This window comes from Sapajus apella, unplaced genomic scaffold, assembly GCF_009761245.1.
Source record: "Sapajus apella isolate SASKATOON/1434 unplaced genomic scaffold, GSC_monkey_1.0 scaffold10, whole genome shotgun sequence".
Taxonomy (NCBI): Eukaryota; Metazoa; Chordata; class Mammalia; order Primates; family Cebidae; genus Sapajus; species Sapajus apella.
Window position 1 is genome coordinate 38,979,254 of NW_022436950.1, and position 16,803 is coordinate 38,996,056.

Sequence of the window (16,803 nt, forward strand, 5' to 3'; positions counted from 1 at the left end):
ATAAAACATAAGTGCCATCTTTTTTCTTGCTCAACTATTACCCAGGCTCAATTTTTTGCCTAGCTAGTAATTAATTGGTGATGATCTTGAAAGAGTCTCTATACCTATCTAGGCCCCCAACTTTCATATCTATGAAAAAAGAGGGTGAAACTGCATAAAAATACGGTATCTTTCAAATCATAAGCTATCAAGGAAAGCTCATTAGGTCCATTCATTCCTAAACAGTGCTTCCAGAGTAACCGTATAAAGCCACTGTAGATCTGATGTTTGTCAGCATATTTACTTTAAGTTAAATTTGCCACCAGCAGTTTTAAATGGCAGAAGTTAGCAAATCTGTAACATAAGTGATCTAACTTATTAACTGTTATACATCATTCTCCTCAGGAAGAATATCAGATGAATGTAACTATTTAATACAAATACTCAAAATGAATTTTTAAAACAATCTCACCTCTGGGAGGTACATCAACTATAGAAGAAATATGTTCTGAATCATCTGAACCACATACATTCTGATTATTTTCCTGAAGAAATAACACTTCCAAATTCTCTGGAGTTGATAAAGGTTGTATTGTTGATCTTGAGGAAATATCAGGTAATGCCTTTGATTTAATATTATTGTCACACTGCATTTTCTCTTTATCATCATCTTCATCATCATTTGAAGTTAATGGAACCCTAAAGGCAAGTGGGAAGGAAATGAGAAATTTTGTATTTTATAATTTTTTTTTAAATGCATGGACAATTATTTCTATATTCTATTTAAGATCGAACCACAAATCCACCCTGGTACTTTTTCAAGTTCAATGAAGACTCTTAAAGGTAGGAAATGAATAAATAGTTTCTACTAGAACAGAACTTGGAAGGAAACAGGAATGCTTCTTAACCCTTTAGTCACAGTGGCCCCAAAAGAAGATCATTTATATATTCACTGGTTGTGCTATTAGAATACTACTATTAAGGAAATGAAAAAGTTCAAACGTACTTATAAATAGCTATATATAATATTTATACTTTTCATATAATTAATTCTATGTAATACCCAAAACTCTTCCTTTGGTTTCTAGCAAATATAATTGCTTATAAAATTATGTGTGAAATAAGTTTGCTATGTTTCCAAAAGGCATCCAAGTACACTAAAACCATTATTTCTAGAGTAATTAAGTCTATGGGAGGAAAACAGACAGAAATCCACAGAAATAATTTGATAAACTGACATATTGAATTCAAAGAATGAAGAGCAATATCCTCCACCAACAGTAAAGAGTTGCCTTGCATTCCAAGGAAATCACAGATATTTTAATTTATAATAAGAAAAATAAAATATTTCTGATAAATATTTATGAGAAATTTAAAGGCAATTACCAGTAGAATAGCTATTGGGAGGAAATGTCTACACCACTTGAGGAAACAAGTTAACAAAAATAAACAGAGAGGTTCTGCTTCTGGTAATGGCTGAACAGTTACTATCAGACCAACCATACCTAACATAATGACTATAAATTCTGGACAAAATATTTAAAAAACAACTACTACAAGTCAGTGGAGAATGGACAAAAAGCAGGTAGAGAGTTAGTAAAGAGGGGGCCGACACTTGGAAGAAGAGTGAGTTTCCCATTGTTTACAGCTTCAGCTGGTGCCACATTCAAAAAAAGTTAGAAACCTACAGTCTTATTGGTTCAAGGTTAGAATTCAGGGCAATTATAACAGCTGTAAAGTGATGAAGAAAAATATCATATAAAAGATGTAGAGAGGAGAGCCCTACATTTTGCATATAAATGCTCCCCAAATATCTAGCTGACCTCTGAATCTGAATATATGAGAAAGATTCTAAGCAGCCCAGCTAAGGATAAAACAACTAAAATGAGATTTCAGATGTTGCTAATTTTGGGTTCAGACAAGGTTACTGCCTACTAAAATTGAAACATCAAAACTCTTTGGGAGAGCATAACTGAATCTACATTTTCTACAACAAGGCATACACAATACCCAAATGTAATCTAATATTATCCAATATATGAAGCAACACAAAAACATGATTTAAACTCACAGGGAAAAGATAATCAAGAGAATGATCCTGACATGCAATTGGCCAATAAGCACATAAAAATATACTTAACATCATTAATTATTACGGAACTACAAATAAAAACCATGATGAGATACTACTTCACAGCCTTAGATGGCTATAATCACAAGAATAGGTATTAACAAGTGGTGGTGAGGATGTGGAGAAATCAGTATCCTGATACTTCACTAGTGGGAATGTAAAGTGGTGCAGAAGCATAGAAAAACAATTTGGCAGTTTCTGCAAAAGATAAACACAGAGTTACCAGATGACCCAGCAATTCCACTGTTAGGCATATATTCAAGAGAACTGAAAACATATGTCTACACAAAAACTTGTACATGAATGTTTATAGCAGCATTATTCGTAATAGCCAAAAAGTGGAAACAGCATAAATGTCTCTTGACTGATTAATGGATAAACAAAACATGGTTTATCCATACAACAGAATCATTGTCCCTTCATAAAAAGTAATGAAATGCTCATATGTGCTACAATATGAATGAACCTTGAAAACAATATGCTAAGTGAAAAAAGCCAAGCACAAAATGCCACATATTTTATGATTCCATCGATATGAAATCACCAAAATGGCCAAATCCATTTAGACAGGAAGTAGATTAGCAGTTGTCAGGGGCTAGAGGAGTGGAGAATGGAAAGTGACTACTATAGTTATGAGATTTATTTTTAGGGATGAAAATATTTTAGAATTGGACAGGGTGAAGATTCAAAGCTTTGTGAATATACTAAAACCACTGCACTATATACTTTAAAAGGATAAATTTCATGTGATAAGAAATTTTATGTTATGTGAATTCTATATCTGTTTTTAAAAGTAAATACAATAAAGGAAATAATTTAAAAATAGACACCAATGAAATATAAAACATAAAACTGAGAAAAATAAAATCAATGAAGCCAAAAGCTGAACTGACACACCTCGTTTGATTAAACATACAAATTACAAAAGTCAGAAAAGGTTCTTAATACAGATGCTACAAGCATTACAAGAATAAGAAAAGCATATTATAAACAACTTTATACCAATAAACTTTACTGACTAGATAAAATGGGTGATTTTCTTGAAAGGCAAACATTTTCTAAATTGACTTAAAAAGAAATCAAAAATTTGAAAAGTCCCATATCTCCATCAAGCTACCATTGACTTTCTTCACAGAATTGGGAAAAAAAAAAACACCTTAAACTTCATATGGAACCAAAAGAGAGTCCATATAGCCAAGACAATCCTAAGTAAAAAGAATAAAGCTGGAGGCATCACACTACCTGACTTCAAACTATACTACAAGGCTACAGTAATCAAAACAGCATGATACGGGTACCAAAACAGAGATATAGACCAATGGAACAGAACAGAAGCCTCATAAGTAATGCCACACATCTACAACGATCTGATCTTTGACAAACCTGACAAAAACAAGCAATGGGGAAAGGATTCCCTGTTGAATAAATCGTGTTGGCAAACTGGCTAGCCATATGCAGAAAGCTGAAACTGGATCCCTTCCGGATCCCTTACAGAAAAATTAACTCCAGATGGATTAAAGATTTAAACATTAAGACCTAACACCATACAATCCCTAGAAAAACATCTAGGCAATACCATTCAAGACATAGGCATGGGCAAGAACTTCATGACTAAAACATCAAAAGTAATGGCAACAAAAGCCAAAATAGACAAATAGCATCTAATTAAACTCCAGAGCTTCTGCACAGCTAAAGAAACAATCATTAGAGTGAACCAGCAACCAAGAGAATGAGAAAAAACTTTTGCAATCTACCTATCTGACAAAGGGGTAATAACCAGAATCTACAAAGAACTCAAACAAATTTACAAGAAAAAAAAAACCCCATCAAAAAGTGGGTGAAGGATATGAACAGACACTTTTCAAAAGAAGACATTTATGCAGCCAACAAACATAAGGGAAAAAGCTCATGATCACTGGTTATTAGAGAAATGCACATCAAAACCACACTGAGACACTATCTCATGCCAGTTAGAATGGTGATCATTAAAAAATCAGGAGACAACAGATGCTGGAGAAGATGCGGAGAATTATAAAGACACATGCACACGTACATTTATTGCATCATTGTTTACAATAGCAAAGACTTGGAATCAACCCAAATGTCCATCAGTGATAGACCATATAAAGAAAATGTGGCACATATACATCATGGAATACTATGCAGCCATAAAAAAGGATGAGTTGATGTCCTTTGCAGGGAAATGGATGAAGCTGGAAACCATCATTCTCAGCAAACAGACACAAGAACAGAAAACCAAACACCGCATGTTCTCACTCATAAGTGGGTATTGAACAATGAGAACATATGGACACAGGGAGGGGAACATCACACACTGGGGCCTGTCAGGGGGTGGGGGAATTAGGGAGGAATAACATTAGGAGAAATACCTAATGTAGATGATGGAGGGATGGATGCAGCAAACCACCATGGCATCTGTATACCTATGGAACAAACCTGCACAATCTAAACATGCACCCCAGAACTTAAAGTATAATTCAAAATTAAACAATATGCTTGTAAATGATCCATAGGGTCAAAGAAGAAATCAGAAAAAAAAAATCTTGAACTAAATAATGATATGGTATATCAAAAGCTGTGAATCCAGGAGAGAGTGATGATGCATGCCTATAGTCCCAGCTACTCAGGAGGCTAAAGCAAGAGGATCATCTGAACCCAGGAGTTCAAGTCCAGCTTGGGCAACAGCACATTAGAACTCATCTCAAAATAAACAAACAAAAACTGTGGAACACAGCTAAAGCAGTGATTATAGGAAAATAACCTTAAATGCTCACTTTTTTAAAAGAGAGACTGAAAATTGATCACCTAAAATATCCTGAGAAGCAAATAATAAGAGTAATAATAATAAAAAGAAAAGCAAAACAGAAAGAAGGAAAGAAACAATAAGGAGCAGAATCAATAAAATAGAAAACAAATATACTAAAACAACAAGGTAGCCCCAAATGAGACGTTTACAAAGATGAATAAAATGGATAGACCTCTAGAGAAAGACCAATTTAAAAAAAAGTGAAGAAACACAAATAACCAATACTGAGAAAGAAAAAGAGAACCTCACTACATACCCTAAACACATTAAGCACATTAACTTGATAATATTATGGACAACGTTATGCCAGTAATTTTAGATGAAATAGTCAAATTCTTTAAAAAAAAATTTAACAAACCTAAGAAGAAATAGAAAATCTGAATATTCTTATACCTATTAAAGAAGTGAGACGTTAGGCTTAGTACGGTGGCTTACGCCTGTAATCCCAGCACTTTGGGAGGCTGAGGCAGGTGGATCACCTGGGGTCAGGATTCCAAGACCAGCCTGGTCAACGTGGCGAAACGCTTGGACTAAAAATACAAAAAAAATAGCCAGGTGCAGTGGTGTGCATCTGTAATCTCAGCTACTCAGGAGGCTGAGGCAGAGAACTGCTTAATCCTGGAAGGTGGAGGCTGCAGTGAGCTGACATTGTGCCATTGCACTCTGGCCTGGGTAACAAGAATGAAACTCCAACTCAAAAAAAAAAAAAAAAAAAAAAAAAAGGCAAGCCCAGATAACTTCTAAACAAACAAACAAATAAATCCTATACAAATACTGCCATAAAACAGAAAAAAAGTGCACTTAATTCATTTACTGTGACCAGCATATTACAAGAAACAAAGATTATAAATCATTTTCATCATTAACATACAATGATGTAAAATGATACAAAAATCCTTTTTAAAAATTAGCGATTACGATTTTGTGGCATATCAAAAGGGTACTTCATCAGGAGCAGTTCATTGTAGGAAGGCAATTGTGGTTTTAACATTCAAAAATCCTTATAATTCATTATATAAATAAAAAATATTAAAATTCGTATCATTAATAGAAAAAAGAAAAAATACTCAAAAGTGACAGAAAATGCATCTGATAAAATTTGGTAGCTAGTCATGAAAAACTCTCAGCAAACTGAACAAGAAAACTTTCATAATCTGATTAAGAAAGTCTACAAAAACCAGAGAGCAAACATCATATTTAATAACAGGAATACAATATTTAATAACAGGAATACAGTATGAAAGCCTGTTCTTACTTCTTTTATTCAATATTCAACAAGTAGCTGGCCAGGTGTGGAGGTTCACATCTGTAATCCCAGCACTGTGGGAGGCTGAGGTGGGCAGATCACAAGGTCAAGAGATTGAGAACATCCTGGCCAACATGGTGAAACCCTGTCTCTATTAAATATACAAAAATTAACTGGGCATGGTAACACATGCCTGTAGTCCCAGCTACTTGGGAGGCTAATACAGATGAATCACTTAAACCTGGGAGGCAGAGGTTGCAGTGAGCCGAGATCACACCACTGCATTCCATCCTGGTGACTGGGCGAGACTTCCGTCTCAAAACAAAACAAAACAAAACAAAAAAACCCAAGTAGCCAGTGCAATAAGGTAAGAAAAAACAAAAGCCAAAATCTGAAATAAATAAATAAATAAATAAATAAATGCCGGGCGTGGTGGCTCACGCCTGTGATTTCAACACTTTGGGAGGCTGAGGTGGGCGGATCACAAGGTCAGGAAATCATGACCATCCTGGCCAATATGGTAACCCCATCTTTACTAAAATACAAAAAATTAGTCAGGTGTGGGGATGCCTGCCTGTAGACTCAGCTACCTGGGAGGCTGAGGCAGGGGAATCACTTGAACCTAGGAGGTAGAGGTTGCAGTGAGCCAAGATTGTGCCACTGCACTCTAGCCTGGTGACAGAGCAAGGCTCCATCTCAAAAAAATAAAAAAAAAAAAGAAAAAAAATAAAAAAGAAAAGCCCATATATTAGGAGGTTGGGAGGAAGAAAACTGCCCTTATACACAAAGAGTAAAATTACATTCACCAAGTATTAGAATAGCAAAGTCACTGGAAACAAGGTCAATATGCAAAAATTATATTGCTATATATAAACACCAAGAAGAAAATTAAATTAAAAAACCGGGTTGCTCTGCCTATGGAGTAGCCATTCCTTATTCCTTTACTTTCCTAATAAACTTGCTTTCACTTTATGGATTTGCCTTGAATTCTTTCTTGAGCAAGATCCAAGAACCTTCTCTTGGGGTCTGGATCAGGATGCTTTTCAATACATCTTCCTGGCAAACCATGAAAGGATGATACTGAGGAGACCCCTGATCCAAAAGAAACAGACTGTAGCATCAATTGGCCAACTTTGGGTAAGTGGTAGAGTACCCAGGTAAAGGATGGGATTGGGTTAGTGGCCCAATTTAAGGGAGTTAGAGTCTCTCCTAAGACAGAGTGGGTTAAAGGCCCCTCTTAATAAAAGGCAAGGATGCTTCACTGAACTTCAGTTCAAGGCCCAACTTAGGAGGGTTAGAGTCCCTTCTAAGATTTGGGGATTAGAGGCCCCCCTCAGTAAAGTCCCTCTTGGCTAAGAACAAATTTGACAGCTGATGGGACTGCTATAAAAGATTCCTTTGTAACTGACAAGTAAGTGGCCACCTGAACTTTTGACTCAGTGTCACTGCAATGAGTGGGTCTTTCTCTGGCTTCTCTGAGCTCTTTGTCTTCTCTACTCTCACACAGGCAATGCTTCTCTCTCTCTCTCTCTCCTTTCCCTTTTCTATCTTTTCTATTACTCAAGGCAACTGTCTGCTCTTTCATCTTGCCTAGAGACCACATGTTGAAACATGTCTTTGGGAGCTTGACCTTATAACCACATAGCAGTACTTCCTTTTTCTCTCTAGCATCTGTAGGACAGGTATCTCGGGGTTGATGTCACAGTTAGCTCCAAAAATTGTCTTGAGAAATTAAAAGCCTTTGCAAGCTCAAAACTGGCTGCTTTAGGGTCCTTCTGGGAAAGGCAACGGAAACTGCTCAATGTTGTAGCTTAGTGGCTAAGGCTTTATCTTATCACTATGGTCGGCTGGATTCACTTCCCAGCTTAGGGAATGAGCATTTTCTGGTTGATATCTGTGTTAACTTTACCATTTATTGATTCTCTTCCCCTCCATATATAACTTCTGGCTTCCCTTCTTGAATCTTCCTTTCTCCGAGCTACCTTTTGGAGATTCTAATCTTGTAAAAATTGCTTACCACTTCTTTGAAAATACCTTGTACATCTGTGGTTAAGTTATAGCTTTAGGTTATTGGTTTAACTGTGAGGTTACCATTGGTAAAATTAAAAAGCAAGAAATATTGGCTGTTTGGCCTGGCTCAAGTCAGGTAATAAGAGATTTAAAAGGACTTTTAAAAAGAATGCTATGACTAAAAATCAGTAGATAATTAAAAGCAGATATTTGGCTGAGCGTGGTGGCTCACGCCTGTAATCCCAGCACTTTGGGAGGCCAAGGAGGGAAGATCACCTGAGGTCAGGAGTTTGAGACCAGCCTGGCCAACATAATGAAACCCTGTCCTTCTAAAAATACAAAAATTAGCCAGGTGTGGTGGCGGGTGCCTATAATCCCAGCTACTCGGGAGGATGAGGCAGGAAAATCACTTGAACCTGGGAGGTGGAGGTCACAGTGAGACAAGATTGTACCATTGCACTCCAGCCTGGGTGATAAGAGTAAGACTCTGCCTCAAATAAAAAAAAAAAGTGAATATTCAAGCTCTAACAGCCTGAGATTCCTTGGGGAAAATAGAGGAGGGCAACAAGAGTGAGACTCCGTCTCAAAAAACAAACAAACAAAAAAGTGGATATTCAAGCTCAAATAGCCTGAGATTCCTTGGGGAAAACAGAGGAGGTGCCACAGACTCTGTTTTTGGAAAAACCTCTGTTTTCCTCATGAAAACCCAGGAATTGAAAGTTGATAGATCCTTCTCAAAATCTAAGGCACTGTTCTGTTTTGCACTGTGTTATCTGGTGTTTTTGACTTTTGGGGATATCAGAAATTACTTTGCATTATGACAGAACATTGGTGTGTAATAATTCAGTAGGAAATATACTTCTGGGGATAGCTAATGGCAGTTATAGTGGGAATACTAGGCTCTTTGCATGTTTGGATCAGAAAAGCATGCTCTTGGCCACTGGAAAGTATGGAAATATCCTCACTTTCCCCTACCACTGAGAAATAAGTCTCCCATGGGGGATAGGTTAATCACAGAATGGGCTGATTGGCTTTGGGTTGCTTTGTAATAAAATGCACGGTAAAATCATTGTACTGTCTTGTTTCATAGCGTTTCTCATTTTTTAGAATCTAGGATGTGGTATAAAAATGGGACCCTTAATTTTGGGGGATTTATTTTGCCTTCCAGTTATGCCTGCTTATTGGGCCCTAGGAATTGTATGCTTTAAAGAGAAACTTAAAAACTAGCAAATGAAAAATCTTACAACTACCGGATCTTCTTTTGTCTGTCTCTGTATTTATATGTGTGATGTGTGTGATATGAAACTTTGATTAACTGGCTTAAAAATAAGTGCTTAAATAAAACATTTTGTCAGAAAAGTAAAAAGAGTAATGTTCTTTAGTTCATGTGACTTAACTAATCTTTGGGAAAAGATTATAAAAAGTCATGGGAATGTTAATTTTTTTTTACCTCATATAGAGGGTTAAAGGATTAAGTTAGGATAAAGCAGAAGGTTTGAGCAAGTTATGGAGGTTTGTGAAAAATTAACCTTGTAAAAAAGATTCTGTGTATGAACATATTAGCTAAAGTTAAAGGGGTATTATTAAGTTTTTCCATAAATTTAACATTGGAATAAAAGCATAACAGGTTTTTCTTAAGAGCATTAATCTGCTCTTTAAAAAAAATTGTAAAGGGTTATAAAAGGTTTGAGAATCTTACCTTATAGTCAAACTAACTAAGATTGAATACATTTGTGTATAACATTTTATTAAGAACTGAGTTTGACATAAATAATACACTAAAGCAGTGGTGAAATTTGGCTTATTTGGTATAAAAATCATATAGGAAGCATTGCCAAATATCAAAGTGTTTGCCTTTCTTTAGGCAATTTTGGAACACATGCCAATAACATTTATTGTTAAAAGCTGTAAATAGCTCAAAAGAAAAAGTTTGTTGACATTGGAAAACAAAACAAAGGATCAACAACTTTCAAGCAAAAAGCCAAAAGATTACTTCAGACATATTAGTTCAGTCCATGCAGTTAATTCCTGTTTTATTATATATAGGATATAAATAATATATCCAATTATAAAATGTATAAATATTATTGGTATGTGTTCCAAAATTATGGGAAATTCCTATGACTCTGATATGGTTTAGTGTATGTTATTAATTATTATAACTGTTATGTAAAATTGTTGTATGTCATAAAGGAAACCAAAATTTTCTTGTCAATTGTAGCTTCAATAATGGCTGTCCTAAGACTTTTTGTCACTCACAGACAACTGTTGTCTTGTTTTAATCCTCTCAAAAGGTAATTTATAATCAGCTATAGGACTTTGACAGGTTTCTTGAATCCAAGTTTCCAGTAACTTTGGAGATTGTGACATTAGAATAGAGAGAAAAACTTTCAATATCCATGAGAGCTGATATGTTCATGAATATCAAATAAAACAGGAGTTAACTGCATGGACTGAACTAATGTAAGTCTGAAGTAAACCTTTTTGACTTTTTGCTTGAAACATTGTTGATTCTTTGTTTTGTTTTCCAGTGTCGACAAAATTTTTCTTTTGAGCTATTTATAGCTTTTAATAATTGAGTAAAGTATACTCCAGTGAACAAAATTTGGAGCATATCTGTTTCTCTCTACCTGATTTCTCCAGAATTTGAAAACTAGTTGTGAATATTCTTAATTTATGGCAATATAGTTGTTTGCATAAGTACAATAAGAAACTGTTTTCTTTTGCAACAGGACATATCAAGGCATTGACTGGAATGGTGTGCTGTCCTTTAAGAAATCAAATTTGACTTATAGAATCAATAAATGCCCGTTGGGAAAACTGTCTACACAATCCCTGTACAGGGTTCTTGACCTGTGGAAAGTAAATAATGTCACTTTCTGACAGGCCCAGGAGTCCCAAGTTATTTTGGGACCTCAAGAAGAGAGGAATTTACTCAAGTTATAGGTATTGGAGGGTACAAACCCATGGCTGCGCTCAGCTTTAAAAAACTCTCATCTGAGATTCCTTATGGAACAGAGTTCCATTGAATCCAATTTAAAAAGAGCTTATGTTAAAAAAATTATTTTTGCTGCACTTTATACAAATAATCAGGCTAAGTGTAAGACTAAAGCTTATTTTTGCAAACAAATCAGTCCTATTATGATTTGTCTTTAGTAAAAATGTGAGACTGGAGAGAGAAGAAAATTTATTTCAAACACTATGATACACCTGTTATTGGATTCTAGTCTAGCTGTTTTTAAGCTTCTTTTTCTGCAATTTAGACTGACTGCTTATTCTTGTGAACCAATCAGTGGTCTCTGGTTGCTGTTCAAAAGAAACAAGAGGGATAGGTAATGTAGAAATCTGGATCAGTATTCTAATTCTGGGCACATATTAGAATCAGTTAGTGATTCCATATTAGCTTGTTCCAATAATTGTCCAGTTCATGGAAAGCCTTTGCATTTAGTTTACTTGGGATAATTTTACTTATTTTATTTTGCTTTATGGTTGTAGAATATATTGCTGTTGCACTCCTTGTGTAAGAATGCAGGATGAGCTTCCTTAATATTTTCTGAAATTGAACACTTGTTAATCTTCCAGGTATCACCTTTTGTTGGCACTCCAGAGTTACAAACGGCCCTCCCCATACTGATGCCTTCTGACTAAGCTCCTCTCTACCCTGAATACAAGAGACTCTAATAGTTAGGCAGGAATATCATCGCCCCTGTTCAGCCTGAAGAAGTTACAGAAGATGAATTTTCATCCCCCTACAACCCTTAAGATTAAGGGTTCCCTTGTAAAAGGAAGGGGGAAAAATAGGTCAGATGTGTTTGAGCTAGAGCAACTCCATCTCGAACAGGGAATGGAAAAAATAAGGCTGAGACCTGCTGAGCTGCATTCCCAGGAGATTAAGGCATTCTTAGTCACAGGATGAGATAGGAGGTCAGCAAAAGGTACAGGTCACAAAGACCTTGCTGATGAAACAGCATTTGGTAAAGAAGCCTAAAACCCACCAAAACCAAGATGGCGATAAAAGTGACCTCTGGTCACCCTTACTGCTCATTATATGCTAATTATAATTTATTAGCATGCTAAAAGACACTCCCAGCAGCACCAATTTACAAATACCATGGTAATGTCAGGAAAGTACCCTATACGGTCTAAAAGAAGAGAAAATCTCAGTTCCCAGATTTGCCCACCTCTTTCCTAGAAAATTCATGAATAATCCACCCCTTGTTTTTAGCATATGAACAAGGAATAACTACAAGTAACCTTAGTTGAACAGCCCATGCCACTGCTCTGCTTTTGGAGTGGCCATTCTTTATTTCCTAACTTTACTAGTAAACTTGCTTTCACTTAAAAAACAAACAAACAAACAAACAAACAAAACCCAGTAACATTCATAATATCATTTAAGAATATAAAATAAAGCTGAGCGCTGTGACACACACCTGTAATCTCAGTTATTCAGGAGGTTGAGGTAGGAGTTTGAATCTAGCCTGGACAAGAAAGCAAGACCCTATCTTAAAAACGTATTTTTAAAAATGTGTATCATGTTTATAGATGGAAAAGTCAATTTTATAAAATGTCCATTGTCCCCAAACTGAACTATATTCCACATAATCCTGGTCAAAAATTCTAGGTAGGGGTGTGTGTGGGTGTGTGTGTGTGTGTGTGTGTGTGTGTGTGTGTGTGTACATGTAAACTGACAAGCTGATTCTAAAATTCATGTGTAAATGCAAAGAGCAAAGAACAGCCAAACTAATGTTGAAGAATAAAAATAAATAAAATGGAGATTCACACTATCAAATTGCAAGACTTACTATAAAGCTAATAAGACAGTGTGATATTGACAAAAGGACTCACATCATAGAAGAGTGAGTTCAGAAACAGACCCATTCATATCCAGTCCCCTTGATTCATAATACAGATGACACTGAAATGGGGTGGAGAAAGGATGATCACTTCAATGCATGATACAAGATCAAAAAGATATCCACATGAAAAAAAAAAAAGAATTATGATCCTTCGCTCTCATCATACCCCAAATTCTAAGTAGACCAAATATATAAATGTGAATGAGAAAATAATAAAATTTTTAGAACAGAACACCTTGTTACTTTGCAATCAATAGAGATATTCCTTTTTTAAAAAATTATTCAGGTAAAAGATATATATATGACTTACATCTTTACCATTTTTAAGTCTACAGTTCAGTGGTAATGAAAATTCCTTCATTCTTTCCTCCCTCTCCCCACCCTCTGGTAACCACCAATTTATCTTCATAGATCTACTTTTTAAGCTCCCACATATGAGTGGGAATATTTGTCTTTCTGTGCTTGGCTTATTTCACTTAACATAAGGGCCTCAGTTCCATCCATGTTGCTGCAAATGACAGGATTTCTTTTTAATGACCGAATAATATGCCACTGTGTATATATCTTCCATACTTTATCCACACATCTGTTGATGGGTGCTTAGGTTGATTTCACATGTTGACTATTGTGAATAATGCTGCAATAAGCATGGAAGAACAGATAGCTCTTTAATATACTCATTTCCTTTTTTGGAGGGAATATATTCTCAGCAATGGAATTGCTGGATCATATGGAAGTTCTATTTTTAGTTTTTTGAAGAACCTCCATACTGTTCTGCATAGTGGCTATATTAATTTATATTTCTACCAACAGTATATGAGGACTCCCCTTTTTTCAATTTTTTTTTTGCTACTTAGTTGTTTAAGCGCAATATATGCTTGTTATTAATCCTTTGTCAGAGAGATAAGTTTGCAAATATTTTCTCACATTACATGGGTTGTCTCTTCACTTTCTTGTTTCCTTTGCTGTGCAGAAGCTTTTTAGCTTGATATAATCTTAATTGTCTATTTTTGCTTTGGTTGCCTGTGCTTTTGAGGTCTTACACAAGAAATTTTTGCCCAGATCAATGTCCTGAAGTGTTTCCCCAATGTTTTCTTCTAATAGTTTCTGGCCTTAGATTCAAATCTTTTATCCATTTTGATTTGGTTTATGTGTATGGTGAGAGATAGCCTAGTTTCATTCTTCTGCATATAGTTATACAGTTTTCCCAGCACCATTTATTGAAGATACTATCCCTTTGTAAGTTCTTGACACCTTTGTAGAAAATGAGTTGGTTGTAAATGAGTGTATTTATATCTAGGTTCTCTGTTCCATTGGTATATGTGTCAATTTTTATGCCAGTGTCATGCTGTTTTGGTTACTATAGCTTTGTAATAAATTTTGAAGTCATGTAGTGTGATACTTCCAGCTTTGTTCATTTTGCTCAAGATTGCTTTGGTTACTCAGGGTCTTTTGTAGGTCCATATAAATTTTAAGATTTTTCCCCCTTATTTTTGTGAAGAATGTCATTGGTATTTTGATATGAATTGCATTGAATCAGTAAATTGCTTTGTGTAGTATTTTCTTTCTTTTTTTTTTTTGAGACAGAGTTTCACTTTTGTTGCCAAGGCTGGAGTGAAATGGCGCAATCTTGGCTCACTGCAACTTCCACCTCTGGGGTTCAAGCAATTCTCCTGCCTCAGCCTCCCAAGTAGCTGGGATTACAGGTATCCACTACCACAGCTAGCTCATTTTTGTATTTTTAGTAGAGATGGGGTTTCACCATGTTGGCCAGGCTGGTCTCAAACTCCTGACCTCAGGTGATCCACCCACCTTCACCTCCCAAAGTGCTGGGATTACAGGGGTGAGCCACTGCACCTGGCCACTATTTTCATTTTAACAGTATTAATTCTTCCAATCCATGAGCATGGAATATCTTCCCTTTTTTGATGTCCTATTTCTTTCATCAGCGTTTTGTAGTTTTCCTTCTATAGAACTTTCACTTCTTTGGTTAGATTGATTCCTAGGTATTTCATATTCTTTGTAGCTACTATAAATAAGACTGCTTTCCTGACTTTTTCAGATTGTTCACTGTTGGTGTATATAAATGCTACTAATTATGTTGATTTTGCATTCTGTACTTTATTGAATTTCCTTATCTTTCCTATCAGCTTTTCAGTGGAGTCTTTATAAGGTCAGGTCATCTGCAAACAAGACTAATTTGACTTCCTCCTTTTCAATGTGGATGCCCTTTATTTCATTCTCTTGCTTAGTTGCTCTGGCCAGTACTTCAAGTACTATGTTGAATAGCAGTGAAAGTGGGCATTCTTGTCTTGTTCCAGTCTCTAAAGTACAATGCTACACATGGGTTTGTCATATATGACCTTCACTATTTTGAGGTATATTCTTTTTATACCCATTTTGATGAGTGGTTTTATCAAAAAGGGATGTTGAATTTTACCAAAAGCTGTTTGACATCTATTGAAATAACCATACAATTTTTGTTCTTCTTTCTGTTAATGTGGTGAATCACATTGATTGATTTGCGTATGCTGAACCATCCTTGCATTCCTAGCATGAATCCCACTTGGTCATGGTGAATGTTCTTTTTAATGTGCTGTTGAATTTAACTTGCCAGTACTTGGTTGAGGATTTTTGCATCTATGTTCATCAGTGATATTGGTCTGTAGTTTTCTTTTTTTGTTGAACCCTGGTCTGGTTTTGGTATTAATGAGGGTAATGATTGGTATTAATTAAGGTAATGCTGGCCTTGTAGGGTGAGTTTTGAAGTCTTTCCTCCTTTTCAAAGGGTTTTAGTGGGGTTCATAATCATTGTTCTTTAAATTTTTGGTAGAATTCAGCAGTGAATCCATCAAGTCCTGGGATTTTCTTTTTTTTGAGATAGGATGTTGATCTGTCACCAAGGCCAGCATACTGTGGTGTGAACATTGCTCACTGCAGCCTTAACTTCCCAGGCAGTAACTTAACTTCAAGCAGTCCTCCCACCTTAGCTTCCCCAGTAGCTGGGACCACAGGATTGGCCCAACAGGATTAATCCTGACAGGATTAGCCACTACCCAGCTAATTTTTTATTTTGTAGGGACCAGGTATTGCTATTTCCCCAGGCTGGTCTCAAGCTCCTGGCCTCAAGCAATCCTTCTGCCTTGATTTCCAAAGGACTGGGATTATAGGTGTGAGCCACTGCACTCAGCCTGGGCTTTTCTTCAATAGGAGAGTGTTTATTACAGCTTCATCTCATTACTTGTTATTGGTTTGTTGAGGTTTCCTATTTTTTTATGGTTCAAGCTTGGTAGGTTATATGTGTCTAAAAATTTACTCATTTCTTCCACATTTCTGATTTGCTGGTGTATAATTATTCATAATAGTTTCTAATAATTATGTGTATTTCTGAGGTCTGAAGTGTTTTGTCTCATTTCTTGTTTGATTTTATTATAGTTCTCTCAGTCTAGCTAAAGGTTTGTCAATCTTGTTTATCTTTTCAAAAAACCAACTTTTCATTTGTTTATCATCTATATTTTTTTAGTTTCAACTTCATTTATTTCTGCTCTGATCTTTATTATTTCTTTCCTTACTTGGGATGCGGTTTGTTCTTGCCTTTCTAATTCCTTGACATGTATTGTTAGTTGTTTATTTAAATTTTTTCTCCTTTTTTGATATAGGCATTTATTGTTATAAGCGTCCCTTTCAGTAATGCTTCTGCCATGCCCCACAGATTTTGCTATGTTGTATTCCCTTTTGATTTGTTTTAAGA

The 16,803-nt window shown here is 35.7% G+C and overlaps 1 protein-coding gene across 2 annotated transcripts in view; it reads right to left on the reverse strand.

Moving 5' to 3' along the window:
• Window positions 1-16,803, reverse strand: part of SGO2 (shugoshin 2) — a 59,711-nt gene that overhangs the window by 14,246 nt on the left and 28,662 nt on the right. For both annotated transcript variants that reach the window (XM_032278724.1, XM_032278725.1), the window contains exon 6: window positions 452-678. In XM_032278724.1, the coding sequence (XP_032134615.1) occupies window positions 452-678 (227 nt within the window). The remainder of the gene's footprint in view (window positions 1-451; window positions 679-16,803) is intronic.